General features: G+C 44.5%; 1 protein-coding gene across 1 annotated transcript; it reads right to left on the bottom strand.

The window, feature by feature from the left end:
* Positions 1-402: 402 nt before the first annotated feature.
* sh3tc2 (SH3 domain and tetratricopeptide repeats 2) lies at positions 403-26,468 on the bottom strand. The gene is made up of 22 exons (XM_080745574.1): positions 26,218-26,468; positions 19,507-19,605; positions 18,404-18,541; positions 17,806-17,933; positions 17,428-17,533; positions 17,072-17,215; positions 16,017-16,218; positions 14,610-14,683; positions 14,011-14,206; positions 12,532-12,668; positions 11,931-11,981; positions 11,192-11,499; positions 10,263-10,457; positions 8,822-9,682; positions 7,086-7,306; positions 6,201-6,367; positions 5,287-5,464; positions 4,947-5,097; positions 4,436-4,558; positions 3,947-4,097; positions 2,788-2,984; positions 403-1,481 (listed from the first exon to the last, which is right to left on the bottom strand). Exons 1-22 carry the CDS (start codon positions 26,258-26,260, stop codon positions 534-536), a joined length of 4,818 nt encoding a protein of 1,605 aa, XP_080601700.1. The 5' UTR covers positions 26,261-26,468; the 3' UTR covers positions 403-533.
* Positions 26,469-27,308: the final 840 nt, after the last annotated feature.

Genomic DNA, 27,308 nt, shown 5'->3' with positions numbered 1-27,308 from the left:
ATTTGCAGACTTTGGGTTATTATATGCGCTGTGTACACAGTATAATAATACGGTATGCTTAGTTAAACTTTTGGAGAGGAGGCTGCTCATTTGATCATGGCTGTGTGTTACAACCTGGTCATTTACCTGATATTGAGTCGTAACAACCATTATAGTTAGGTAGATTAGATAGTGAGATTGCTCACAGAGAAAACAGCAAGAAACTATTTGAAGTTAGATCAATAATATAAAATAGAAGAAAAAGTCCACAACCATACTTACAGTTTAGGTCATATCTTTCATTGAGATACAAAAGAAACATCTATTTACAAAACATATATTATAAGTTGACATACTCTGTAATGTACAGAAAATGTAAACTATACAAAAGGTACACACTTCAGTGTTACTTAATCTGTGAAAAGTATCTACATTAGCGACATTATTAACACTGTATATTTCCAACAATACGTGCATGATGGAACGTTGCAAACAGTTTCCTGGTCAAGGGGTGCATTACAAGTGAACAGGGACGATAGCTTGCCCCCAGAAGGCTATATGTAGAAGTCATCTAAGTCTATGTGGCTACTAGCCATGTGGCTACTGTCCGTATCGCCGCTCTCAGTCTTCACACTGTAATAGCAAGTGCTGCTTGATACACTTTCGGTTCTGTCAGCGTCTGTTTTGGCGGTCTCTTTTTTATCACATGGATTGTCCTCATCTTTTTGGATTGCATCTGCTTCACAAATATCTCTACTTGTCTCTTCAGTTGTGATATTTCCATCTTGCTCAGTATCAATGAGCGTGAGGTGGGTGTCAGTGAGAGTGGGATCCACAGCGGTGGAGGGAGTGCCTCCACCCTGGCCTGAGTCCACGTCTGAACAGCCTTTGAGTCTTTCTGATAGATCCGTGTGGGTTTGGAAGTAGTCGTTGGAGCCACTGGAATCTGTGATGTGCTCTTTTGCTGTATCAAAAGACTCCGTGAGAATGCTGTCCGTGAGTGAACGGCCGCTGGCGACCTCCGCACGACAGCCGTCTGCGTTTTTACTGCAAACATCGTTGCCATCTTTGTTATCATTGTTATTGTCATCTTCTGCGTTAGCGTCATCTTCTACGTTAGCGTCACCAACGGTAGGGTCTATATGTCCAGCCTCCGTGTCCGCAGGGACCCCCCATGTGTCTGTGCTTGAGTAGTGTTCACCGTTGTCGTCCTGGTCGTCACAGACGCACCCACAACCAATCAGCGTGGCTTCCGTCTGAGACTCGGAGACCCTCTGCTGTTCTTCCTCTTCTCCCACCTTGAGGACTTCCTCTCCCGACAGAGCCCTCCTCAGCTTGTGAGCTTGGTCCCTGTACTCCTGGCACATCTGGGCATCGGGCATGTGGTTGGCATAGATCTCTGCCAGCTTCATGTACACCACATAAAGAGCCCTGGGATTGGCGTGGTCCTCCAGGGAGGCCGCCAGAGCCAGCTGGAAGTATCCCACCGCATCAAAGGCATCCTGGGGAGAAGAGAAGACGGAGTGTTAATTAGAGCCTGAATAGAATCCAACATATGCAGGATAGTTGGTAAGAGGTGAGTCTTTGCCAGTATGTTAAATACAAACACAAAATCAAGTATGAATGCCAACGGTTTATCCCAGTGTTTCTCAACCTGTGGTGAGTGAGGCCCCCTCTCAAGCAGAGGAATCTCCCCAAAAAAGAGAAAGGAGGAAGAGACTACACACAGTGGTATGTGGTGTTCTTAGTAATGAATGCATAAAACCATAGCATCTCAAACAGACTGGCATCTTACAACCAAGCACAAACTGAATAAAGTCTGATTAAAAACACTGTGGCCAATTAAATCACAAAACGTGCGAGCAGCATGCTTCAGCCTCTGCATTGAAAAAGCCGTTAGCCCTGTCATTAGGTGTGTGTGTGTGTGTGTGTGTGTGTGTGTGTGTGTGTGTGTGTGTGTGTGTGTGTGTGTGTGTGTGTGTGTGTGTGTGTGTGTGTGTTTGTTTGTTTGAAGTAGGCTTGAACAGTACTGTACTGTGTTTGAATGAAGTACAGTTGTTAATGTTATCTCTGTCTGTCTGTGTCTATCTGTGTGTGTGAGAATTGCAAGAGAAAGTGACAGTTTTAAAGTAAGGAATTTGTCTCCTGTGTAAACTGTGTGTGCATATACACTACGCAGGGGTCTTCAACGTTTTCAGGCCGGGGACCCCCAAACTGATGGGGAGATGGAGCAGGGACCCCCTACCACCTCGTAGGGTACGGGGGTCGGGGCTACGACATATTTTTTATTTTAAACATGTACAAGTTACAGCGAGCATAGGGTGGGCCGTACCACCACCTTATTAACTGAGAACTGTCAATAATATCAACAATCTGTCAATTGCATATAAATGGCTAGAATCATGATTTATTTTTTAACAAATGTAAAAAAAAACAAAAAAAAAACATTTTTTGAAATCTTTTTTTTTTTTTTTTTTTTAAGCAATAATTTCGCGGACCCCCTGCAGTACCTCCGCGGACCCCCTAGGGGTCGCGGACCCCCTGTTGAAGACCCCTGCACTACAGTATAGCTGAATAGGATGGGGAAGGATTATGCTACCATATTTAAACATCTAAACGTCTTAATGGTGGTACTTGGAGAAGCAAATTATGTTATGAGGTGGTACTCAAGTCTATAAAGGTTGAGAACCATTGCTGGTTTTTCCTATATTAAAATTGCCTTGTGGGTAGAAATAAATTTGTAATTTATTTCCATCTGCACCTTAAAAGGCATTTTGATGTGACATTGTTGCTGGGTGTCTCTTGTACCTTGAGTTGGTGGAGCGTGATGTTACCCAGCCTGGTGTAGACCATGGAGTAGTAGCGAGCCTCCTTCGGGTGCTGCAGGACCACGGGGCACAGAGACAGTGATTTGAGGTAGTAGTTCTCTGCCATCTCATGCTGCTGCAGTCGGTGGTAAACAGTTGCCATGCGGTGGTAGGCTGTCCTCTCATTCAGACGCACACCTGAGGGATGCAATAACGGTCACTGTAGACCAGTGGTTCTCTCTGGACCCCCAGTTTGGAATGCATTAAATCACGGACCAAATGGAACCAATTACAGTCATACACTCAGACCCGTAATGGTCCATTTGGTTACTTCTAGGCTTTCACATTTATTTCACGATGCAGCAGCAGCAGCAATGCAGACGTTTCGGTGTGATAATCATGGAATTACCACGATGAGCAAGGCTCCAGGCTCCTGCTGGCTGGCTGGGTCATGACATAGATAAGAAAGCCTAAAAGGACTTTAAGCGAGTGCTGGTGATTTTTGTTTACTGGATTATTTTCAGAGCCATGCCTGGTTTAGTGGTTTACCAGGGAACCTGTGGGGGCACAGGTTGGATTTGGAATAGAATGGCACAGATGTATCGTATGGAAGTGAAAGAAATTTGTCCCACATTTGGGAATGTGATAGAACTCAACCATGACTAGATCTTACTAAAGCCCATTTGATTTGAATTCACAAGGTCTATTCAATGTATCCAGGTCAGTAGGGCTGTCACGATTATGACATTTTACATGACGATTAATTTTCTCTCAAATAATTGCGATTAACGATTTAATTGTGTTTTTGTCATTGACAATTACATTTCTGTTTAGCTTGTAGGCTTTGAAGTTGCACATTGCAGATGTGACGCATAGCCTAAATATACAAAGAAATTACTGACATATTTGACAACTTTATACTTAAAAAATAACATTTATAGTGGAAATAGCCGATCTACAAGCTCACAACGCGTCGCATCGCAACACGTTGTGAGCTTGTACATCTGCTATTTACACTACTTTTTGAATGTGTATGAAACTATAGGAACATTTCTCAACATGGAAACTATTATGACGATTATGCAAAATAATTGCGATTACCTCAAAAAATTGCGATTAGACGATTATGTAATAATTGTGACAGCCCTACAGGTCAGTACCTGTTTTGCTGCCAATCTGAACAGCCAGTATGGCGTACTGAAGAGCTTCCTCCTGTTCTCCCTGGGTCATCAGCAGTTCTGTCAGTTTACTCAGCAGGCGGAACTCTGAGTGGATATCTTTGATGCTCCGCGCGAACGGCAGACTGCCGTCCTACAAAATAAAACAAAGCATAAAAAATAAGCATAAAACATAATGGTGCCATCTGTCTATTTCTACCAATTATCTGGGATGAGTGAGGCCCATTTTATAAACCCATTGATATGAATGCTTCTACCCATAATTTTGTTATGCTAACATCAAAACTGTTTAGATATAGACATACCGTATGTTCATCTTAAATAAGATATGACTTCAAGATATGACTTCACATCCTTGAAATAAATGATACTTGAGATGACTTCAAACCTACATCACTGCACTGATGTGATAACTACGATCATTGCTTTGAGATGACAAATGAGACATCCCTTCCTACTGTGTGATCTTACCCTGTAGAATGGCAGCGAGGCCATTCTGTTCCTGTGGCCTTTGAAGAAGACATCACCTGCTTCCTCATAGATGCTCATGGCAAAGTGAGGGTCATTCATCCGCAAAGCTGTCTTCACTGCTGCCTGTCAATCAAAAGCAAGTTGTGAAACAAATGTATGAGAAATCAACACAGAAAAAATGCATTGTGTCGCCCAAAGTTTTACTTGAGGTGTTTGTAATGTTCAAGGCAAGTGGTAAATTCATTTTATTTATTGTGAAATAGGCCATGGGAAATGCCACTGGAACACTGACAGAAAATTGAGCAGGATATTTGATAGGACCACTGTCTCTGTTGGCCATCAATAATGAATGCACACTCAAAACGATCAATGCTGTTGACTTCTGAGAGCAGATCACATACAAAAGACAAAACCAGTGAGTTGAAAAGTCCCCTCTCCATCATGTAACGTTATTTTATTCACCCCAGTATCGCTCCCCATGCCTCCCTCCCTCCATCCTCCTCCCTCTCACCTGTAAGTACATGTCAGCCAGTTCGTCCTCGTGGATGAGGTAATAGATGCGTCCCACCTGCAGCCACGTCTCTGATTCCTCTTCTCTCTTGCCCAGGTCGATGGAGATCCTTAGACTTTGCTTGGTGTAGTCCAGAGACTTACGAGACGATCTGTAGGGTTGGGTACGGAAATATTATAACTTCAACAATATATCTCTAACGTTGAATCAGAGAGTTTGTTCATTTCTTTACATGAAGAGGGTGATGGTAAAACAATAGAAAGAGGAGGGTACAGACAGAGAAAGATAAAAGACAGAAGCAAAGAGGAAAGGCATGCATGAGAACTTTCTTGAGACTCACTTCTCAGTGTTCAGAGACAGATACAGGCTGCTGAGGATCTCCAGGTACTCTCCTTCCAGGCGCTTGTCCTTCATTTCTCTGGACACGGTGACACAGTGCTCATAGTAGAGGATGCTCTGGCCGTACAGCAGCATGTCTGCATACAGCCGACTCAGCACCTTGGCAACCACCATCTGGCCTGGGAGACCACATAGGTCAAATGTCAGTTAACTATGGCAATTACACTATATGATTTTTGCTATAAAAATATAAAAAATCTAAATAAAATAATGTAAAACATTTGAAAACATTTGCCAGGATTAATGCACCTCGGTGTACGTCTACCATTGGTGGAAAAAGTACTCAAATGTAGATCAAAATGGACTTGAGTAAAAGTACAAAAGTATAGGCATCAAAATGTACTTAAAGAACCAAAAGTAAAAGTACTATTAATGGTATTATGCAGAGTAAAACTAGAAGTAAAAGTATTTGAAATTGGAAATACTCAAGTAAAGTACAGATACCTCATAACTGTACTTAAGTACAGTACTTAAAGGGGAAGACCACCCATTTTCAATATTGAACTATGTCATTAATATACCTTAGAGGAGTTGTGTGGAAACAAAAAAAGAGTCCCCCCCCCCTTCTGTGTTGCCTAGAACTGGAGGATTGATTTTGGGGTTTGTATTGTAAAGTACAATGTGTGATGTCATCAAGTTGTAATTTGCAATACAAACCCCAAAATCAATCCTCCAGTTCTAGGCAACACAGAAGAGGGGGAACCTTTTTTTTATTTCCACACAACTCCTCTAAGGTATATTAATGGCATAGTTCAATATTGAAAATGGGTGGTCTTCCCCTTTAAGTAAGTCTACTTACTTACTTTACACCACTGAAATGACATCTACATGCATGCTGGACTGAACTATACTCACTGTGCAAGTTCCTTGCTTGTAATGCAATCAGAAGCCCCATTTCATAGCACACCCTGACCTCCTGGCCCCTCCCCCTGTCCTTGTAGCACCGCCCCAGCCACAGGTAGGTCTGAACGTGCTCCTCATCTATAGGGCTCTCCCCTAGCTCCAAGAACAGCTTCAGGGACCTGTTACAAACAAACAACGTAGGCATATTACTGTAAATAAGTAACGTAACATAACATTTGTAACGTAACAAACTTTGTTTCAGTATTACCTTTAGAGGAGCAAAATTATAATCTATATATATTTAATGGACATTTGGTCTCTTAATCTTAATGTTTTCTTTGTTTTTTGTTCTAAAAACATTTTTTTTTCCTATATTTTTTCGATATGTCAATCAATTATGTATAACAGTACGAGTTAGTTAATCTTAATCTAACATTAAAATGAACAAATGCAAATCAAACCACATACACTGGAACAGAAGCATTATTTAGAATATTGTTTATGCTGGGAGAGATTATGTTATTTAAGCCCTAAAAGCCTGGGTTTCCGAGGCTATTTAAGCCCTGATATTTGTTAAGGTGGCAGAATGGCTTCTTCTCTTTAGTGGTTTAGACAGAGCTCTGGTCCCTAGAGTTCTTTGAGATAAGTATCCACAGTTATGTTATCTGGTTACATTTTAAAACGCCAGCCAGAGTCCTTGAACAACACGACACTGAACCACTACTGTACTTGTGCCAACAGGGTGTCCTGCTGTAACTGGATGCTCACAAGTCGCCACATTATTCACTATAGCCTATTGCTCGTTGTAAGCCACTCTACATTGAGAGCCACAGAACAATGATAATAATATTGAAGTAAAACCTATTTCTCAGTGTCTCAGAGTGAGTGATGTCTGACCTGACGAGGAAACGTTCTGCCACCCCAGACGCTCCCACGTCCAGCGTCAGGCAGCCCAGGTTGGCCAGACTGAGGGCCTGGTTCCTCTGGTTGCCACTCTCTCTGGAGATCCTCAAAGCGTTGTTTAGGTGCCAGCCGGCCTCTGGGATGCGACCCTGCCGCCTCAGAGACAGAGCCAGCAGGTTGTGGATCACCCCCCGCTGCGTGGGGCTGTCTGTGCCCTGGAGACAAGAAGACAAACGTACACACAGTACATGTACATTATAGTGGGTAGAGAGGCAGTCTGGTAATCGGGAGGTCACTGGTTCGCCTTCAGGACCACCCATGTCTACGTGTCGAAGTGTCCTTGAGCAGGATGCTTAAACCCTAACAGCTCCCCCTGTGTGCTCTTCATGAGCTTCTGAGCAACCATCAGCTGTGTGAAGCTGAAACTGAATTTCCCATGCAAGTTTAACAACCCCTACATACATAGTAGTTATTGTACATTTACCTAATTATTATCATTATTCATATTTGATCCTTTATTTAGACCGGTAGTCTAATTGAGATCAAGATATTGTTCCAAGAGACCTGGAACTGTAAAATATATATATATATATATATATCATGAATTGAAATCTAGGTTCATTTATGGTCAACATTATATAAGTATATGGAGCAGCTGCTGTCGACAATGCTGACTCTGCCTTTGCCCCAGTACATCACGACTTCCTCGACTGTTGCCAGGTTTGTTGGCAGAAAACAATTGAACTCCCCTCTAGTCTAATCACTAGAGGGCAGTTCAGAGTCTAGTGTATTACTTTCATGACAATGTAAATGACGCATGGAAGTATGTGAGCAGTTCACGGTTACATTGTTTGAAGGGGACGTATTTATTTCCGTATGTAGAGAGAGTTTAACCACTTAGTTGACTGGAGTCCCCCAGGGGCCAATACTAGACCCCCTCATTTTTTCCTCTACACTAAACATCTTTACAGAGAATAACTGATGTAAACGCACGTTGCAAGCTTGGTCGATCTGCTGTGTTTGCCATGTTATCCCCTAATAGGGACACTAGTGTGCAAGTGATTAAATGAGCTTTAAGATACTCAAAGTGGAACAGCATGTTCAGGGTGTTACTGTATGTGATGGGTATACCCAGTGGTGTAAGGTAACTAAGTACACTAAGTACAAGTACTGTATTTCAATGTATTTGTACTTTACTTGAGTATTTCCAATTTCCATTTTTTTTTACTTCTACTCCACATCTCAGATCCAAATATTGTACTTTTACTCCACTACATTTATTTGAAAACTTTAGTTACTAGTTAGCCTACTTTGTAGATTTTGATTATTATTCCAAAACATACATTAACCACTTCAGCCCTATATACATTTTGGCCATTTGAAACGCATTGTGAACTTGTAGATCTGTTATTTTAAATGTATTTTTATACATTTGAAAGCATTCTGCATACTGAGTACGTTTGGTACTTTGAGTACATTTTGATACCAATACCTTTGTACTTTTACTCATTTATTCTAAATTCCAGACTTTTACTTGTAAGGCTGCAGCCAGCGGATAAACCCTTTTTGTGCGCGACTTACTAAAAACGCGGAGAGCGCATTCTGTACCAAAGCCACTCTCATAGGTACTTTGGTGTGGCTACAGCCTAACAGAGTATTTCTACATTGCGGTATTGATACTTTCACTTAAGTAAAGAATGTGAGTACTTTCCCCACCACTGGGTTCGTACCTGCAGTGACGTGAGGAGAGGCAGCAGTGTGGCCTCTGCCTTGACGGCCTGCCCGGTCAACACCAGCAGCCACCCCAGCAGAACAGACGCCTCGAAGGCCTCCTCCTCGTTGATGTGGCCCCCCGTCTCCACGGCCTGCCGGGCACAGGGAACCGCCTTCCCCAGAGCCCCGTACTGCTGGTAGACGGAGGCCAGGCCCAGACACAGGTCCCTCTGAGTCTTCAGGTCCTCCCCCTTCTCCGCGATGGCCAAAGCCTGCTGGAGGTAAACCACGATCTGAGCGGGGAGCAGGGATATCCCGTCCTTCCACCGGGGGTTCAGGCGCACTGAGTTCCTGACGAACAGCTCCACCCGCTGGAAGGCATCGTGGAGGCAGTGGTCCTGAGTGGTGTCCAGGCTCAGAGAGGCCAGCGCCAGGTAAGGCATGTACTTCCGGTGATAGAGGCGGCTCAGGAGCCAGTTGAGGTCGAGCGGAGCGATGGGCTTCCCGTCCTCGGCCGCGAGTGCGGCCGAGAGGAACTGGAGCCTCTCGACGAAGGGCAGGGCGTCGTCCGTCTTCCGGAGGAGCAGGAAGAGGCTGGAGGCGAGGTAGCAGACGCGCGCCTCCAGAAGCCTGTCCCCCTGAACCAGCGACCTCCTCAGGAGCAGCGTGAGGAGCTCAAACTCCTCCGGGGAGGTGAAGCTGTGACTGGGGAGACAGAGGAGCAGGGCACTGGCCTTCTCCAGGGTCTGGGTCAGCTTGTCGTTCATGTGCTGCTTCAGGTACACCGACGTGAGGTTGGTGTAGAGGGCGATGAGGAGGGGCAGGTCAGAGAAACCGTCCACACAAACACTCACGGCCTCCTCATAATAAACACGGGCCTGAAAAGAGAGCGCAACAAAATCACAAGTCATACAAAATGTATTGGGTATAGCTGATACTTCAGAAGATATAATATTAGATGTACAGGAAGATACATTGGACAGTATTTTTCATACAAAAGCTTTTTCACAATCATTTGAAAACTATAATCCATAGGTTTTATGCCCGTTCTCTCCCAAAGGAGAGAGGTAATTGCTGTGATGTCTGAACTATAATAAATATGGCAGCACATCAGTGTCCAATGATCTGTTTAACATAACTTTATTGACATTGTCAACCAGTAGGTGTCCTACCTGACACTATGGTCCAAACCTTTCAATAAAAGAGTAGTGAGACCACCACTTACCACAGCAGATGTATAGTTATATTGTATTAACATACTCTTATCATACAGATGATTTAAATAACGGTCCCGCATTGCGCATTGTAGCTTTAATGTGTGTCTGCTTCATTTAAATATGTTAGGTTAAGTGACTATAAGAGAGGGTAGAGAGGAGGGATGACGTGTGTTAAACTTGGTTGGGGTTATCTGATGTTAACCCCAAAATGTATTCAGTTAATGTCAGTTAAGACACAAACCTGGGAGTATTTCAGCTTCCTGCCACAGAGTCTTCCTAGGAGGAAGCATGCCCGTCGATGTGCCCAGTGCATGCCCGTCCTCTTGGCTGTCTCCCTCACGTTCTCCAGATGTCCCAGCAGCTCCTCCTCAGTCTTACCACTGAACGTCACCCACAGGAAGGAATGTTGAAGGTCATACAGAGGCAGAAAGTCCTCCTGGAACATGAACCAATGAAAGAACAAATTAATACATGGACGATTAAATTATACATTGGTATAAACAACCATCCATGTGTTAACTAACCACTTAAGCCATATACGGTATACTTCATTTTACGATAAATAGCGAAAATAGCTTATCTACATTTACAAGCTCACAATGTGTCATGGCGCATTGTCAGCTTGTTGATTTACTATTTTTGAAAATAAGAATTTGATTATTTTTTAACCTTCGCTTATAATAAAAATCAAACCCAGTTTGAAGTGAGCGGCATGGGGTGGACTGGGCCTCTGGCATACCAGGCATATGCCTGATGGGCCGACTGTAAAGTGGGCCTGTATGTGGCAAAATCTTTTTGCCACCACTTTAGGATAGTTACAGTAATCTTTGGGCTGAGCGGCCACTAAGTGGAGAGGGCAATTCCTTGAGTAGCACCGGCCCGCAGAGCAGAGAGACATCACATGATTGGCCCACTGGCTTGTCTATGATCTGAATACTGGCCTAGTAGCCCAATCACAGGCTACTGTGGCCCAGGAGTCCCATCCAAAGATTTAATAGCATACAAGCCCACAACACCCCATAGTTACATACCATAGCTACACAATCAGTCAAGTATTGGGAGCGTTTGCACCGCTCCAAAAATAGGGACACCAGTGTTAATGTGGTTAATTATAAAGACTATTACTATATGTTGTTCTACTGCTGGACTCTAGGGGTCTCTGCTGCTCACCTGGAAGTGATTGTGGTTGAGCAGGGTCAAGGTGGGGTCATTGAGTTCGTTCTCGTTGCCCTCCCAGCTGCTCTCCTCCAGAAACAGAGCGGGGTCTTCCTGGAACTCGTCCAGCTCTCGGAAGGTGTCGTCCAGGTGGAAGGACAGGGCCTCTCCCTCACGCCACAATGTGTTGTGGGATTGGTAGAGAGACAGGCGGGGGGAGGAGTGAGACACAGACGGACGGGGGGAGGAGTGGTAGGGCGGCGTTCTTCCACCGCTTCTCACCGAGATGAGGCTCTGGCGAGCACTTACAGGAATCTTAAGTTCTGGGAGAGGAGGTTAGTGTTTATTACGATTAGATTGCTAAGAGCACACACTACGGTATTATAGGGATATTTTCAAGTCCCATTGTTCTGATGTAAGGAGATCAATAATATAGTGTGACAAAATATAGCCAGTGTATTTCTCAGCAAAATGATTACCTCAGGCGCATTGATTGTATCATGTCATCAGTGTTAGTCGAAAATCAGCACTTTCATTTCAAGAGACTGTACAAATGGAACGGGTCCATTTGGACACTAAGGATTGTACTGTGTAACACAGTAATAACTGTGCAAAGATATGATTCTAGAACAGCACATTTACAGCCTTTGAAGGAGAAGTCTTCACTTCCCAGTAGACAAGAATGATTAAGCTGCTTGCATGCACAGAGAAGCTCATAAACGAGTAATCATGTCATTATTTGGTGATGTATTACCTTGTTTTGGCCGGGTCCTGATGTACATGAAGTCAGACTCATCCAATCTATCTGAAAGAACAATAAATCTATTTAGCTGTTTATACCTGTTTACAGAAAGAAGATGACCTAGATTGACCCCAGTTACATTTATTGGGAGCTATACCTAACAATAACAATGTTCAGAGAATGAACTTCGACCAAACGTGAATCATCTATGAGCCTGCCTCACATACACATATCTTGTGTCAGGCTATGAGTACTATCTTCAAGTTCAGAGCTTATTGTCTCATTGTATGTTTCCTATGTGTGACCTTGTTTAATGTGTTCTTATCACTTAGAGTGCCAAAGTAAAGAGCTCGTATGAATGTTTTAATTGCCAGTAAAATGTTTTGGATTTGGGCCAGCCTTCCTGACTCAACCTAACTTGCACTTAACTGAAATGTTCAGGGTTCAGATTCAGGAGGGACCTCTGTTTAATGCATTTCCTTCTGTCTTATCTCACCTGCAGTCTATCTCCGCAGTATAATGACCTTAGCACATCTGAGCGAAGCTAATGCCTTAAAGGACCAAACAACATCAACACCAAGCACCACACAACATCTACTATGGGTTTGTTTACCTAGCCTGTACACAGAGCTGATGTCTGACAAGAAGAGTCTCTCCAGCAGGCTGGTATCGCTGGGCTCAGCGCTACAGGGGTTAACCTGGGCCAGTGCCGCCTTCTCCTCTGCAGTCAGAAAGACCAATTGTCCAGCCCTGTGAGCAGGAGACAAAGGCAGCATTATCGGCCATGTGACTCTCATTTCAGCTCTATCCTTGGCCCCCTCGGCCAGTCCACCCCATCCAGACTACATAGACACAGTAAATAGAATTACATCAACATTAGTGGAATAGATCACATCAAACATCCTCGAGCGCTGATGCGATCAGTTCCCCAGAAGTGGACTATAAATAAATGGGTTTGCAAATAGTCACTCACTTTGAGTGACAAATAACTAAGGTAAACAGGCTATGCAGAGGAAAGTCTTCCTAGAAGGAGGTTTTAACTCATTCGTTTGGGATAACTGATTAATGGGTTAGACTGTTTTAACCTTTGAATGACACATTGCTAAGAAGGAAATTCTCCTTGGAGTATTTGTTTGTTTGTTTTTTAACTTAAACCCTAGATACTTAGACATATGATGAATGAAATAGTAAATTGGCTGATCTACAAGCTCACAAAGTATTGCAATGCAATACGCTCACAAGTACAACAATCAAGCTTAACACCTTGACGTCCGAAATAGAATGGTGGTTGGTAGATTAGCCGTGACATTTCTATTATTGTATTGTGATCTGAGACATAATATTATGTTTATAAACATGACCCCGCAGCCCCTCCATCTTGAACAGCGCCGCTGTTTTTTCTTTTTTTTTTTCCCCAGGCCAGTAACTCACCATGATTTTCTCGATTTCCGTTGGGATAGAATGGGGGTTTTGGCCGATCGTCGATGTCCCCGTGCGTTTCGCGTGCGCGATCCTTTCACGTAAATGTCCCCGCAAATAGTCCATGTGTGACTGAAGAACAGAACTGAAAAGTTTCGCTAGCATAGCCCCAAGCATGGCTGCTGTAGGAGCTCGAGTGTGCAGACAGCAAACGGATGGCTGGGAGTAGCCTTGGAGAAGGAGAGGCGCTGACGTCACCTCTGCTTCATGCACGGTCTGCATGAGCTATCAGTGCACGAGTGGTGACTAGGGAAGGTTAGACGATCGCCGATTTTCGGATCAAAAGCTTTTATTCCGGTTTTAAAGACAAAGTCCGGGAATGTACGACGTGGCTGAGAGTCCCTGGGGGGATGTGCGATATAGTACGGTTTTAACATTAAGGGGCTTCCCGTGGCTTAGAAGGTGTTAATAAGCTCACAACAATTTTCACCTATAATGACATGCCTAAAATAGGGACACCAGAGTTAATGTGGTTTATAAAGTTGCCTGAATTGAAGTTAAAAGTGTCTAGATAGAGTTCTGCTTCATTGGCCTAAATTGGAAAATTTGTCTGGCATCAGTAAAATGAAGTAAACACAACAGCATCATAACACCAAGCAAGAAAACATCTTACAGTGGTGTGGTGTTCAGAGGCTTGACATGGGCTTTGTGCACAAAGCCTGTGTGTCCTGTCGAGACATGGGTTCCTATAAACATGTCCAGGCCACGGATCAGCAGCCCCTGGATTTCAACGATGTCTCCTTGACTCAGTAGGAGTTCTTCTCTCCCTGTAGGAATATAGTCCACCACTGCCACACATGAACCTGTCACTGGAAGAGTTGATGGGGAGAGATTAGTTTGCTCTACGTGGCTGGCCCAAACCTCTTGTTCTATAAAGTTCCAGTTTTCTGTCTTGTCTGTGAGTGTGTCTGGACAATTATGGCCATATATGGAGAGCCTATTTCACCCCCAAAATAATCTGTTCAATGCTGGACACCGAAACCTGAACATGCTGGTCGACCGTCAGCGAGACACAGGCAGCATATCCCCTTTAGGGGAATATCAGCACAATCCTACACACAGCCGAGATATATTTGTGATATATTGGTAATTACAAATCATCATCATCATGGGTGGCACCAATGTCAGTTACTGTATGAGCATGTGACTCAGGCATTATGTCCAATCCATGTAATGGTTCTGTGTATATGTTGTATAATGGAAGTGTCATACCCATAGGGTGGTCAAACAGTTCCTTGTCTGTTGGCGAGCAACCAGCAAAGCCAGGATACTTCCTCAGGAACCATCTGACAAAACAGGAAACAGTTCACAGGAAGACAAATTGTCATAAATGGTAAATGGCGCATTTATTTAGAGCTTCATTCTACAGCGCTTTATTTACATATATTGTGCATTACATTCACCCATTCACACACATTCATATACTCGAACTGGGAACCTCTGGGCCACTCTACCGCTGAGCCACTGCTGCCCCTCATGGGTACAAATGGGCTCATTCAGGACAAATATGTGCAAGGAAATGGTCAAATTATTATAACTAGAAGCGACCTGGCCAACTCGGAACAATGTAAATAGGGAATGAATGCCCCGCCCTTTAATGCAAACCCCATTATACCTGTTTTCATAGGACCCGTTTTGACCATCTGTCTGCCTGTGTCCATTTATGCCCATATATGGAGATAGCTGTATCTGTCTGTCTGTCTGTCGGCGTCCATTTTATGTCCATATATGGAGATCATTGCAGTTATAGTTCTGGGTCCATTTTATGCCCATATATGGAGATATCTGTCTATCTGTGTCCATTTTATGCCATATGGAGTATCTGTCTGTGCCTCCAACTGTGTTGCAGACACAGTGCCGGTTCCCCCTTTAATGCAAACCTCATTATACCTGTTGTCATAGGACCCGTTTTGAACATCTGTTTGCCTGTGTCCATTTATGCCCATATATGGAGATATCTGTATCTGTCTGTCTGCGTCCATTTTATGCCCATATATGGAGATCTTTGACCATCTGTTTGCCTCTGTCCATTTATGTCCATATATGGAGATATCTGTATCTGTCTGTCTGCAATCCATTTTATGCCCATATTATGGGGCATTCATTTTATGCCCATATATGGAGAACGCGCGTGCCCGTGGGACGAACGGTTCTCGAGATACGCGGATTACATACATACATACACACTCACAGAGATTTTTTGTTGACTCATGTGGCGTACGTGATGTCAGAGCCTTTTATGAAGTGATGTCACAATGAGTCAGAGCTTTCGCCGATTTCCTCCGGAACAGCCTGATGTCAACAATCAAGGAGATTCCGAACGTTTCGCGCCGGTTCGGGAAAACCGCGCGTCGGGTCGGGTCGAGACCCGGCACTGCACTCTGTGCCGCGGCGGGGAACGCGTGTGCCGAATCTGAAGCCGGTGGGACGAACGGTTCTCGAGATACGCGGATTACAGACAGACAGACAGACAGACACACACGCAGAGACTTCTCGCATTTATAGATAGATTAATGTATTCCTATTACTGTATGTTTTGCTCATTCAACCAAAACAGTTCAGCAGTATAATCGGTATAGTATTTATAATGCTGTCATTTCCTTCTGCTCTGTGACTTACTGGTAGAAGGGGTATGGAAGAGGCTGCATGGCATTGATGGGCACCAGGCCATGGAGACCTGTGGATATCAGGGTTCCCTCCCACATGTTTTCCTGGCCTGTGTCCCTGACCATCAGCAGATCATTCTTCTTGAAGGACAACTCCTCATCCTCGTCTTGGCTCCGCTCTCCACTGGTGTACAGCGCCTTGGCAAAGAAGGAGCCTGCAAACAAAAGGTCCCCAAAGAAATGTGCATGGGTAGACAGACACAAAGACACACACAAACACACACGCACGCACACAGAGACACAGACACAGACTGTCTGCATGCATGGACGTAACACACATGGATGCAAAGAGGGTATTTTTTCAGCATTGGTACGATGCTGTAAGTCACTACACTTAAATCAAGGCTCAGCAAAACAGCCACATATATAGTGTGTCCTCGTTCAGTCAACTGCGAATGATGGATGTTTAGAGTCCCCCCTGCACCACCTTCTATTAAGTTAATGTAATTCTGACGGCTATTTGCCAGCAATGCATTCCTGTTATGAGTTTCCCTGAAGCCTTTTGCCTCAGGGTAATGCTCAAAAGAAAGTAATGATGTCTGAAATGCCCAGGCGGCCAGAAATCAATATACATGTTTTCCCCATAGGCTATAATAATTCTGCTAAACCAATGACTGACTTTTACTTTGTGAGGGTTAAAAACAAGAATGGCAGGAATATGGTTGTACTCTGTGAGTGGTAGGTTCACGCTTACAAATACTCATCATAATTGAAGGCGTGTTATAATTTGCTGTTTATCAGTAACCAACTGCATTATTATTAATTACAATGTCAGGCAGGTAAAGCAATTGGCATCAGATCACATTTTGAAGGTCACTTTTTGGGTCTGTAACTCTGAGAAAGTACAAATGGAACCAAGTGGAGCGTAGATTGGGGACCCAGAGATAAATACATTTATCCTGATGCATATCAAATTGGGGGTAAATGAAAACAGTTTGAGAATGACTGTAGAAGGTGACCTTGCCACCATAATGGCTGTATATGGTTGTACTGTTTGACGTGACTCACCTTCCTGGAGCAGTAGTCCCAGGTACAGTGTGGCCAGATGTTCTTCGTCCACTGTGACATTGATCTCCAGCTCACTAAGCAGCTCTGGGTCCAGCCACACGGACTGGTCACACAGGAAGTTCTCCAAGCACCGAGCAACGTAGCCTAGAACAGAATACAACAGCTCAGCTTTTTTTGTGTGTGTGTATTTTACCAGTTGTTTCCCTGGTGCTACGACACTGCTGGATGCTCCAATCGATCGGTGTTAAAAGATTTTGCGAGAGAGATAAGTGAACTGGTCGAAAACAAGCCAAAGAAGCGACTATAGGCCACGTGAGCACTACGGTCATGGCAACACTGGCTCCCATCCTTCCTACCTAAAGCGAGGTACGTTGAGAACTTCCAGATTTCCTCCACTGTCTTGAAGGTGAGAACAAAGCTGTCCTTCTCAGCGTGTACAGACACCAGGCGTGCAGAGAGGTCCTGCAGAGAACATGTTGATTATGGTCACGGTATCGTTGAATCTTCTTGTATTGAATGTGCCGACAAGTACGACATCTTCATGCTATGCTGTGGCTAATTTATAGTTAGTTGCAGGTGTCGTACACCAAAAATAGCAGATCTACAAGCTCTGACAGAGCATATCAACTAGCCTAAATATCAGCAACTAACTATTATTTATTACATAATAATTAGAAATATTAATACACTACAATACAATTACATAACATGACAACATGGAGAGTGTATCTTACTTTAAAGAGCTGGATGACATCTTGGCTGTTGCTCTCCACTACTCTGAGTCGTGTGCGCAGCGCCTCCTGCAGGGCACGGTCAGGTAGCACACTGGAACGCTTCCGCCCCGTGAACACCAACACGATGTCTAGACAAACAGATGGAGAGTTAAATGTCCTCTTTCTTCTCATGGGGGTTGATGTGTGGACAAGTGTGGACATACTGTATACTCTCAATATCCCGAGAAGATCAGGTTCGAAAAAGAGATGGCTGCCAACAGTCTTGACGCACTGATCCAGGACGTTCTGGCCAGGTTGGGTATCGAGGCAAAAGTTCATTAGAAGGCATCCCTAAGTGAGCTTGTGTTTCAGTGAGATGCTTGGTGAGCATAATGCTCGTCTCTGGAGGGACAACCATGCTATTAGGCGTCTGAGTGGACGCCCCGGGAAGCCCATTTAAATCCATTTGAGAGGAAGTCGGTCAGGAATTTACAGGAAAACGTTATGGACGCAGTTAGACTGCAGTGTAGGTAAAACTCCAGTAGTGAGACAGATGGGCATGTCAAAAGATACTATTATGAAAGCAGGGTAAAGCGAAAGAAAATATCACAACAGATACCTGAGGAGAACTTCTCTCCGACTCCCAGTGACACCGTACTTCCTCTGTTAAAGGCCTCCTTCCTCTTCCAGTAGCTGTCTGACTCCACCCCTCCTTCCTCAGACTCCACCCCTGGCCCTTCCTCTTCCTCTCCTAGCCCTGGGGAGAGGAAAGGGAATACAGGCTAAGATCAGAGTGCATAAGTTGCTCCAACTCTAGACAGGCAACAGGGATTATCTTTATGGACGAGGTGTACAGTAGGTGAAGGTCATGTCCTGAACGGTGTAAGCTGGTGTTTCTAAAACAGTGCAGGCCTGCAGTGTGTGTACACAGACAGGCTTTGCACAGAAAGAATGTAAACATCGTTTTATCGGACAGGTCATCACAGGACGTCTGTTCACACTGCGCTGCAACTCTGACGCAGAATGTTTTACCACTGAATAGAAAGAACTCGTCTTTAGTCTTGTGAGACAATGTGGGTATGACCTGGTACATTGCAAGGGTGTGTTCAGTCAGTACGTAAACAGGATCTTCATCTGTTTCACACCTATAAATATCACCCAGATGGTGGTTGTACATAATAGCCTGTTATAGCCTGTGACGATGGGTTTCCCCAGACCGGGTTCTATTGTGCACAGAGGATGTCCCAAACACTTCCTCAATTTGTGACCAGTTTGAGTGACATCGATGCCCAATCCGTCTTAGGGGTTGTGATAATTTATTTAGTTGTGTGTCACTGATGGAGACTTTATGCTTAGCCTACTCCCAGTGCCTCCTGCTGTGTCTGTGAGTGTCTGTTCATTTCTGTTTTACTGAGTGTCTTATCTGTTTGTCCCTCACCACAAGGGTGTCCTTGTACTCTTCTGATTGTCTTGAAACTATTTCAAGTGTTCATCGTGTGGTAAGGCTGTCATAGCGACGCCTCGTGTGAACCTCAAACCGATAAGGATTCTCGCTCTGATTATGGGTGTACGGTCTAATGGCCTAGCATTGGTTCTGAAAGTGGGGTCCAGGTACTCTTTAGGGTTCCATGATGGGGGGTTCTAAATGGATGTCATTGGAGTTTCATGTAAGGGGGTCCTTGACATTTTCAAGTTTGAGAACCATTGCTCTATATACTTTACCTTGAGTCATGATGTCATTTCCTGAGAAGTGCTCATTGGTTCCCCCCAGAGTGTACGGGGGCTCTGTCCAAAGAGCGTCCAGCTCAGCAGGAAAGATGTCTGTGCGTGGGGAGGGGGAAAGAGATCAGCGTCGCACAAACAACAAGTCTGTCATGGAATGGTCATTTTCCCAGCGGTTTTCATGCAGACATAACCCCTATGCAGCTCAATGAGGAACGGTAACAAGGAAGGGAGGTCATGTAGGGTCACAGAGGGCACACACAGGGCACACAGAGCCATGGGTTAGTCACACAGTGCTTCTCAAAGTAGGGTGTGGGGACCCCCAGTGGTCTTTGAGGAGGTTCCAGGGGGTCTCCAGTCAAATGAAGTGTACATTAATTCCACTCCATAAATCCAATAATTTGAGATTATTCTTATTATAGAAAATCTATGCTAGAACAAGTGACTATTCTAACCGTATGTTTCAATATAATCACTTTGAAACTATTTCTCAATGTATGATTATAAAATTACGGCACAACAGACTTTCATATCAGGGTCCAGTTGTGACGGGATCATTTTAAATCAGGGGCAGGGTCCCTGTGACACAAAAAAGTAAAGGTTTGAAACCACCTGGTTTAGTGTAATAGCTAACAGGGGGTTTGGGGGTCTCACAAAGACCCATCACAGACACACAGCTGCACTGACATACAGGAGCAGCCAAACAGCCACCTCCAGTACGACAGCACACAAGCTGCCCTGCCCCTGACCGCTACGCAAGTCAGTGACATGTCAGCAAGGTCACCCACTGCCAGGCGTACAATAGTGTCACACACACACAGTCAGGAAGGGAGCTCAGGACATGGCGTGTACGAATAGGAAAAGGTTTTGTTTGCTTTGTTTCCGTCCATGAACCACCGTGAGGCGTAATTACACATTTTATCTACTAATAATATTGAATATTGCTTTTCTTCATTTTAGCAAACCACACATGAATTGTCAGTACACGTTCAAAACACAGAGGCATCTCCTTACAAAGCACTTGGCAACATGGGAAGGGGGGAGAGGGACAAAAACAAAAGACAATGAGGCACACAACTCTGCATGCCAACACAGCACAACAAGGGAGAGCACAGTCTTTTCCATCCTTCACTATCCCACAACAACACAGAACAAAGTTGGCTCTGACTGGGGGCCACCTAGACACAACACACACATACACACACACAGACACACACACACACACACACACACACACACAAACTCAGTCAGGCTGCCGTGTTTGTTATAGCAACACACCATGCCTCGTTCGCTTTTACCTTCATGGGCAAGTCTATTACCCATGTTGTTTGCACAGAGAGCTCTACTACAGTCCTGCCTTATCTGAGCGCACCGGTCCGTGTCATGGCAGTACGGTAGGTAGCGGCACAGAGCAGAGCAGGCTGCTGCTGGGACCACCGACCTGTGAAGGAGGAGAGGCAGGCTTTCGTCAGACGCTGGCAGCAGGGGGAGTCGAGCAGCGGCTTGCAGCAGCAGCAGCAGCACGCCGCCATGCGGCCCAGGAGCCGGCAGCCGGCATCCATCCCATATACACTCCACCGGTACGCCACCGACGACTCCCTCTGTCCCTCTGGCTGGCTGCTTCCTTCCCCTGCCCTTGTATTCCCTTCCCCTCTCTCTCTCTTTCTCTCTCTCTCTCTCTCTCTCTCTCTCTCTCTCCCTCTCTCTCTCCCTAGCTCTCTCTCTCTAGCTCTCTCGCTGTTATGTTCTATCTACCTCCACTTCACTGTAGCTCTCCCCTGTAAGCTCCCTTCTGTATGAGCTCCCTGTGTAATCCTTCTGTCTTGCACACTCCATCACTCCCTCCCACCAGCCTCTCTCTCTCTCCTCAGTAGCTGCCCAGTCTGAGAGCACAAAGCACTCTCTGCTATGGGTCGGTGTGTGTCTGTGTGTGTCTGTGTGCGTGTGTGTGTGTGCGTGCAGGCAATCGGCATGCAGACTAAGTTTCTCTTTGTGCTATTGAGTGTATGGGTCAGAGAAAATATGTACAGTATGCACGTGTGGATGCGCTTGTGGGTGGAATCCCAGTTTGTGTGTAAGTTTGTGTCCTCGTTTTTTATTTGTACGGCTCTCCAATGTGTGTGCGTGTGCGTGTGCGTGTGTGTGTGTGTGCGCGCCGTGCGCGCGTGCATGTGGGGGGTTGTACTCTGCTGAGACAATGTATTGCTGATCCACTGTAAGGCAATGCCACATACACACCGACTACAAGGTCACAGCAGGGTGGCTATAGGGCTTGCTGGTCACAGATCAGGGATCAGCTTCTGACACAATCATCACCTTTTGCCCTCAGAAGAGAGCAGTGACCTGGGACGACCCCATCCAAGTTATATCATACTGTAGTGTATACTGACACTTGGTCAACTACCTTTACGGTTCCCTGTTTGTGTCCCATATTGACGAGGAGGGATCATTATTCGCTGACTATCGGTATGCAACTGGAACATCACACTGCTTCTGAGAGCATGCCTGTCTTGTTTCAAGCATTATAATCGCATACATAATGCATTATAAACTAGAAAATGTGCTCCTCGGAGCACAGGCCTCCGCCAGGTCAGGTAGGTTATTGTGGGCCAGCGATGTTCGAAATTCACCTAATCAGGATGGAATATGAAAAATCAGACTTATCCATCTTGATCACTTGACTATAGACTATAAGATCACTTGACTTATATTATATATAATATAATAGGGCAATGTTAAAAGGGCAGCATTTATAACGTAGTGCGAATGTGCGTGCAAGGTTTCACCGCAATCAGAAGCTGCATTCATGATTATCAGAATTTTGTTCAAAATAGGCTCTTGCGAATGGAATATGAAAAATCAAACAGATCCGTCTTGATCACATGACTAATAGACATCATGTGTACTGATTTGGATTAAATCTGAAGGAGTAATATGAAAATATTTTTTACACACGTCAGCCTCCTGGTGGTGCCGCTATAAAAGTCAGATATGAAAAATGCAAAGAGCACTCCTGCGCACACACTTTGGAAGCCAATCTTAGCCAATCAGAATGGAATATGAAATAGCTGAAATTCCTGTTTTGTTTAATGACTATAGATAATGTGTTCCAATTTGTGTCTAACCGAAAGTACAGGAAGCACAAGAAGTACAGGTACCGGTTAGGCACCAGCTGGGATTGGATATCAGATAGGAGTTTTGATTGGCCAAGGCATTGGATGGTGGTGTAGGTTTTGTGCTGACATGCACAGTAATAACCCGATTACTGGGAATAATCAAGTCATGGCAATCATTTGATTGATGTGTTTACAATCCAGGTTTACGCTTTTGCTTGCAAATGCTTCCTATATCAGGTGAAGTTATATCATGTCTTATATATTCAAACAAAATTAAAAAAACTTGGTTATTTATTGTATAAATAGTCTATAATCTATATTACTAAAGTGCTTTACAATGTGCATTACATTCACCCATTCATACACTGGTGGACCGTGCACCTGTGACCACCCTCATCAACAGCAGTTAAGAGGTTCAGTCTCTTGCTCAAGGACACTCCAACACGAAGCCAGGAGGAGCCGGGGATTGAACCGGGAACCATCCGTTTCCCAAGTTGCCACTCTAGCTCCCCAGCAGGGACGTGCTGGGCCCCTGATTCAGCCTGGGAAAAAGAGTTGGAGAGGCCTTCATTGCGCGCTATAGAGAGAGATCTCTCTCTATAGCACTGCTGCTACTCAAAGATTTGTGACAAAGTGACAAGCCAGTGGGCCAATTACATGAGTTATATATCGTCGTTGTCGGGTGGAAACCTTGTCCAAAACCGTTTGTTTTGTATTTATCATTTTAAAAATGATTTAAACTAGTGAAAACAGCCGATCTACAAGCACACAACGCCTCGCACCGCCGGCCTGACACAACGCCTCGCACGCCTAATGGCCGGCCTGGACCGGCCGGGAATGAACCGGCCGTTCGGGAGTTGTCTCGCTTTTCCCAATGGCCAGCACGTCCCTGCTCCCCAGCCACTGGTGTGTATTTGTGTGCATGTAAACACATTAATTGTTTGTACTTTGTGGAAGATGATGAAGCATCATAGTGTTCATCATTGCCTGTGTATGAACCACTGCAATTTGGGCAGGAATATTATCTTGAAATCGTGAAAAGTATCCTCCAGAAGGGATTGCTTGGGAAAAGCATTTTTTTTTTAATTATTGTGTTATGTTTTCTTACCACAAACTGATTGATTTGGAGACACAAGTTTTGTGTTACAACATGCTTATTAACCACATTAACCTTAGTGTCCCTATTCTGGGCATGTTATAATAGGCAAACATTTGGCAAATAGCCACTCTACAAGTTCAGTCATGTCGCAACGCAATGCTTTGTGAGCTTGTACATTGGCTATTTTGGCTATTTGACATACAACAAAGTATGCAGTACTATATACACGGTCTAAGTGGTTATGTAATAGAAGAATTCTAGCATGTTTAAAAAAGAAACAAATCATGTGGATTGTGGATCCTGTGATCCACATGGGAATGACATGGCTCCAATGTGGATCTTGAACTTCACATGGCCAGCCTGTGACATATTTCAAAACATCTCTGTCAGGTGGAAACCTCCTATGTTCAGACCTGTTACAAAAATAGCAAAAGTAACAGATCAGGGACATGCTGGGCCCCTGATTCAGCCCGGGAAAAAGAGTTGGAGAGGCCCTCATTGCGCACTATAGAGAGAGATCTCTCTCTATAGCGCTGCTGCTACTCAAAGATTTGCCATTTCAGATCATGACAAGTGACAAGCCAGTGGGCCAATTACATGAGAAATCTTGTATGTCCAAAACCATTTTAAAAATGATTTAAACTCACTACTTTTGTGCGACGGCCTTGTATGATGAAGCAGGGCTTTGCTTTGCGAAAAAATTTACACATTTGAAACTAGCTATAGCTATACTATCATGACAGCCACTATGATGACACCTTCATGTCCATCACACCAAACATGGACAAACATGAGTGAAATGTCTGTGATGGACACACACACCCCTCTCCACTCTGATAAGAAGACGATGACAACACTGATGACAACACTGTCTGAAACCAGGCTGTCATTTGATCTTGTGATTTATCAATAATCATGATTTAACGTGTGTGTGTGTGTGTGTGTGTGTGTGTGTGTGTGTGTGTGTGTGTGTGTGTGTGTGTGTGTGTGTGTGTGTGTGTGTGTGTGTGTGTGTGTGTGTGTGTGTGTGTGTGTGTGTGTGTGTGTGTGTGTGTGTGTGTGTGTGTGTGTGTGCGCATATACACGTCTTGTGAGACTAATGGCTGATGGCGCGTCAAGGCGTATGCTGACAGTGTTTAGGAACCTAACCTTTCACTGTTTCCCACAGTTGGACAGATTGTGCCTAATGTAATAAACAGAATGGCACAATCTGGCCCTTTGTTTGCCTGAAAAAGCCTGTGTAAGAGGCAACAGCGGCATCCAAATGCATCCAAAACAGCAGTGCAGCAGTGGAAATAAGTCCATGTTATGTCTTCTGATGGCAAACACAAATACAGTCACGGGATCTTAATGTCACCAAATTACCCTGGCTTTTACTGAAACACCTTCACAACAGTGTGACAACAGACAGTTCACAGCTCTGTTAGGCCAAACTAAATAACTGTGCTATCCTGCACGGCTTTGCTGAACACAAACATGAAGAAAGACACATTAGACCACAAACACTCCTATTGTCTTGTTGTCTATAAGGCAGGAACTGTAGAGTCCACGGGTCTGCACACACTGCAAACAGCCTTGTTTTTTCAAAGAGACCGAGACCACAGGGAAGCTCGGGCTGCAACTCTGACACTCGGCAGTCCGTGACGGAAACATTCAAGCAAATCATACTGATTGGAAACACATGATGGTGCCAACGCAATCTGGTGGCACTTCGGAGGGATTCCGGGCAGAGTCGTTTGAGGTGCATGTGTGTACAATGTGGGTCTGTGGGTTAGGGCAGTGTGGCATGGTATAGCCATCAGAGCGGCTCTTACAGGGGTGTAATATGAGAACAGGGGGGTACAGGCTCTAAGTTTAGACTAACCCCCTGTTGGCTCACTCGCATGCCTGTGTGTCTGGGACAGTGGTAGCTGCAGGGGAGATTCCCACAATATTGAATAAGGACGGTCTCCCAAATCTCGTGCCCCAAACAAGCACATAAATATTCTTTTGAAAACATGAATCTGAACTTTGGTTATATCTGCAGCGTTTTACTGCCCTCCTCTTTATCGGTGGTATTGGCGTGGAGCTGAAGAGATTGATAAAGGACAGTGGATCATAAAGAGGCGTTCAGCTGTGTTACATGTCACGTTTCCCTCTCTGTTATTCATGTCTTCAAGACACACCAATACCTACTGTATTGTACAAAATAGTAAATACAGAACAACTGTACCACAGAATTACTCCATGACAGCGATCAGCCACTGTCCCTTGTACATTGTGCCACAACACACACACACACACACACACACACACACACACACACACACACACACACACACACACACACACACACACACACACACACACACACAGCAGTTTTGTGATGGCTCAATTACAGGTTAAAGTTACATGATTGCCTATTGTTGTTAACCATGTTCCATGCAACAGGTTTGTGAAACAATGAGAAGAAGAGAATCAGTCTCAGAAACTAGGATCATACTAAATGCTACTTACCCCTGTCCTGCTGCCCACTGTGCTCTCTCACTTCATTCCTCATTGGCAGTGTGTGTGTGTGTGTGTGTGTGTGTGTGTGTGTGTGTGTGTGTGTGTGTGTGTGTGTGTGTGTGTGTGTGTGTGTGTGTGTGTGTGTGTGTGTGTGAGTGTGTTTGTAGGTTCACGGTTTAACGGGTGAAGGTCGCCTCACCGCTGCTGTGAAACCGACAGTCATTCTTCACCGGCAGTCCAAAAGTATGGACTGGAGAAAAAAGAAAGTGAGTTCTGCAAGTCATCAGAGTGCCGCCGTGTGTGTATGTGTGAGAGTGTGTGTGTGTGTGTGTTTGTGTATGTGTATGTGTGAGGGACTGATCAGGCTGTCCTGGTTGGCATGTCACAGGCTGAGGCAGTGTGTTTCAACTCCTCCCCTTATTCCAGGGGACAGGGGAATAGTGTCTGTCTGTCTCTCTCTCTCTCTCTCTCTCTCTCTCTCTCTCTCTCTCTCTCTCTCTCTCTCTCTCTCTCTCTCTCTCTCTCTTTCTTTAGCAGATACCATAAGAATGTGCAAACTGTGCAGGTCCAAAACTTTTGTTTGTTGCCCAAAGTGAATGCAGTTTCAAAAGAATACCGGTATATTGTCACAGTCGGGTTAGGGTTAGGTTAGGTTACGTAAAGTAAAGCCCTGCTTCATCATACAAGACTGTAGCACAAAACTAGATAAAAATCTAAAAGCACACCGCCTCGCTGTGTGAGGCGGTGTGTGCTTGTAGTCTATTTTCACCATTTTAAATCATTATACAATACGTCATAATACAAAACGAACAGTTTCCACCCGACAACGACGATATATATTATACTGTACCGGTATATATAGAATTAATAAAGAAGCAAAAAGAAGAAGCAAACCTCTCTGATGCTTCTCATATGCCACCAATTACTCTCCAGCCTGTCATACTGTAAATAGGACAGTGAAAGGTGCAATAAACATGTTATTTCCTCATTCCCTACACCAGTTCCACCAGTTTGGTGTGACGTTCTGACAGAACAATCTGCTGCCTTGTGTGATTGGTAATGCCCGAGCCAAACGAATCACTCTGCTACATTCCAAAGGT

Source organism: Nannobrachium achirus (assembly GCF_963921795.1).
Source record: "Nannobrachium achirus genome assembly, chromosome: 17".
Taxonomy (NCBI): domain Eukaryota; kingdom Metazoa; phylum Chordata; class Actinopteri; order Myctophiformes; family Myctophidae; genus Nannobrachium; species Nannobrachium achirus.
Note: the sequence above shows the minus strand (reverse complement) of the source record. Positions and strands in the feature narration are given on the sequence as shown.

Excerpts from the sequence above, each read along its gene's own strand:
- sh3tc2 (XM_080745574.1), bottom strand. The coding sequence starts at position 26,260 with ATGAGGAATGAAGTGAGAGAGCACAGTGGGCAGCAGGACAGGG. Across the intron at positions 17,934-18,403 it reads CGGAGAGAAGTTCTCCTCAG|ACATCGTGTTGGTGTTCACG; the intron begins GTATCTGTTGTG and ends CTGTTTGTCTAG. Across the intron at positions 17,216-17,427 it reads CTCAACGTACCTCGCTTTAG|GCTACGTTGCTCGGTGCTTG; the intron begins GTAGGAAGGATG and ends ATTCTGTTCTAG.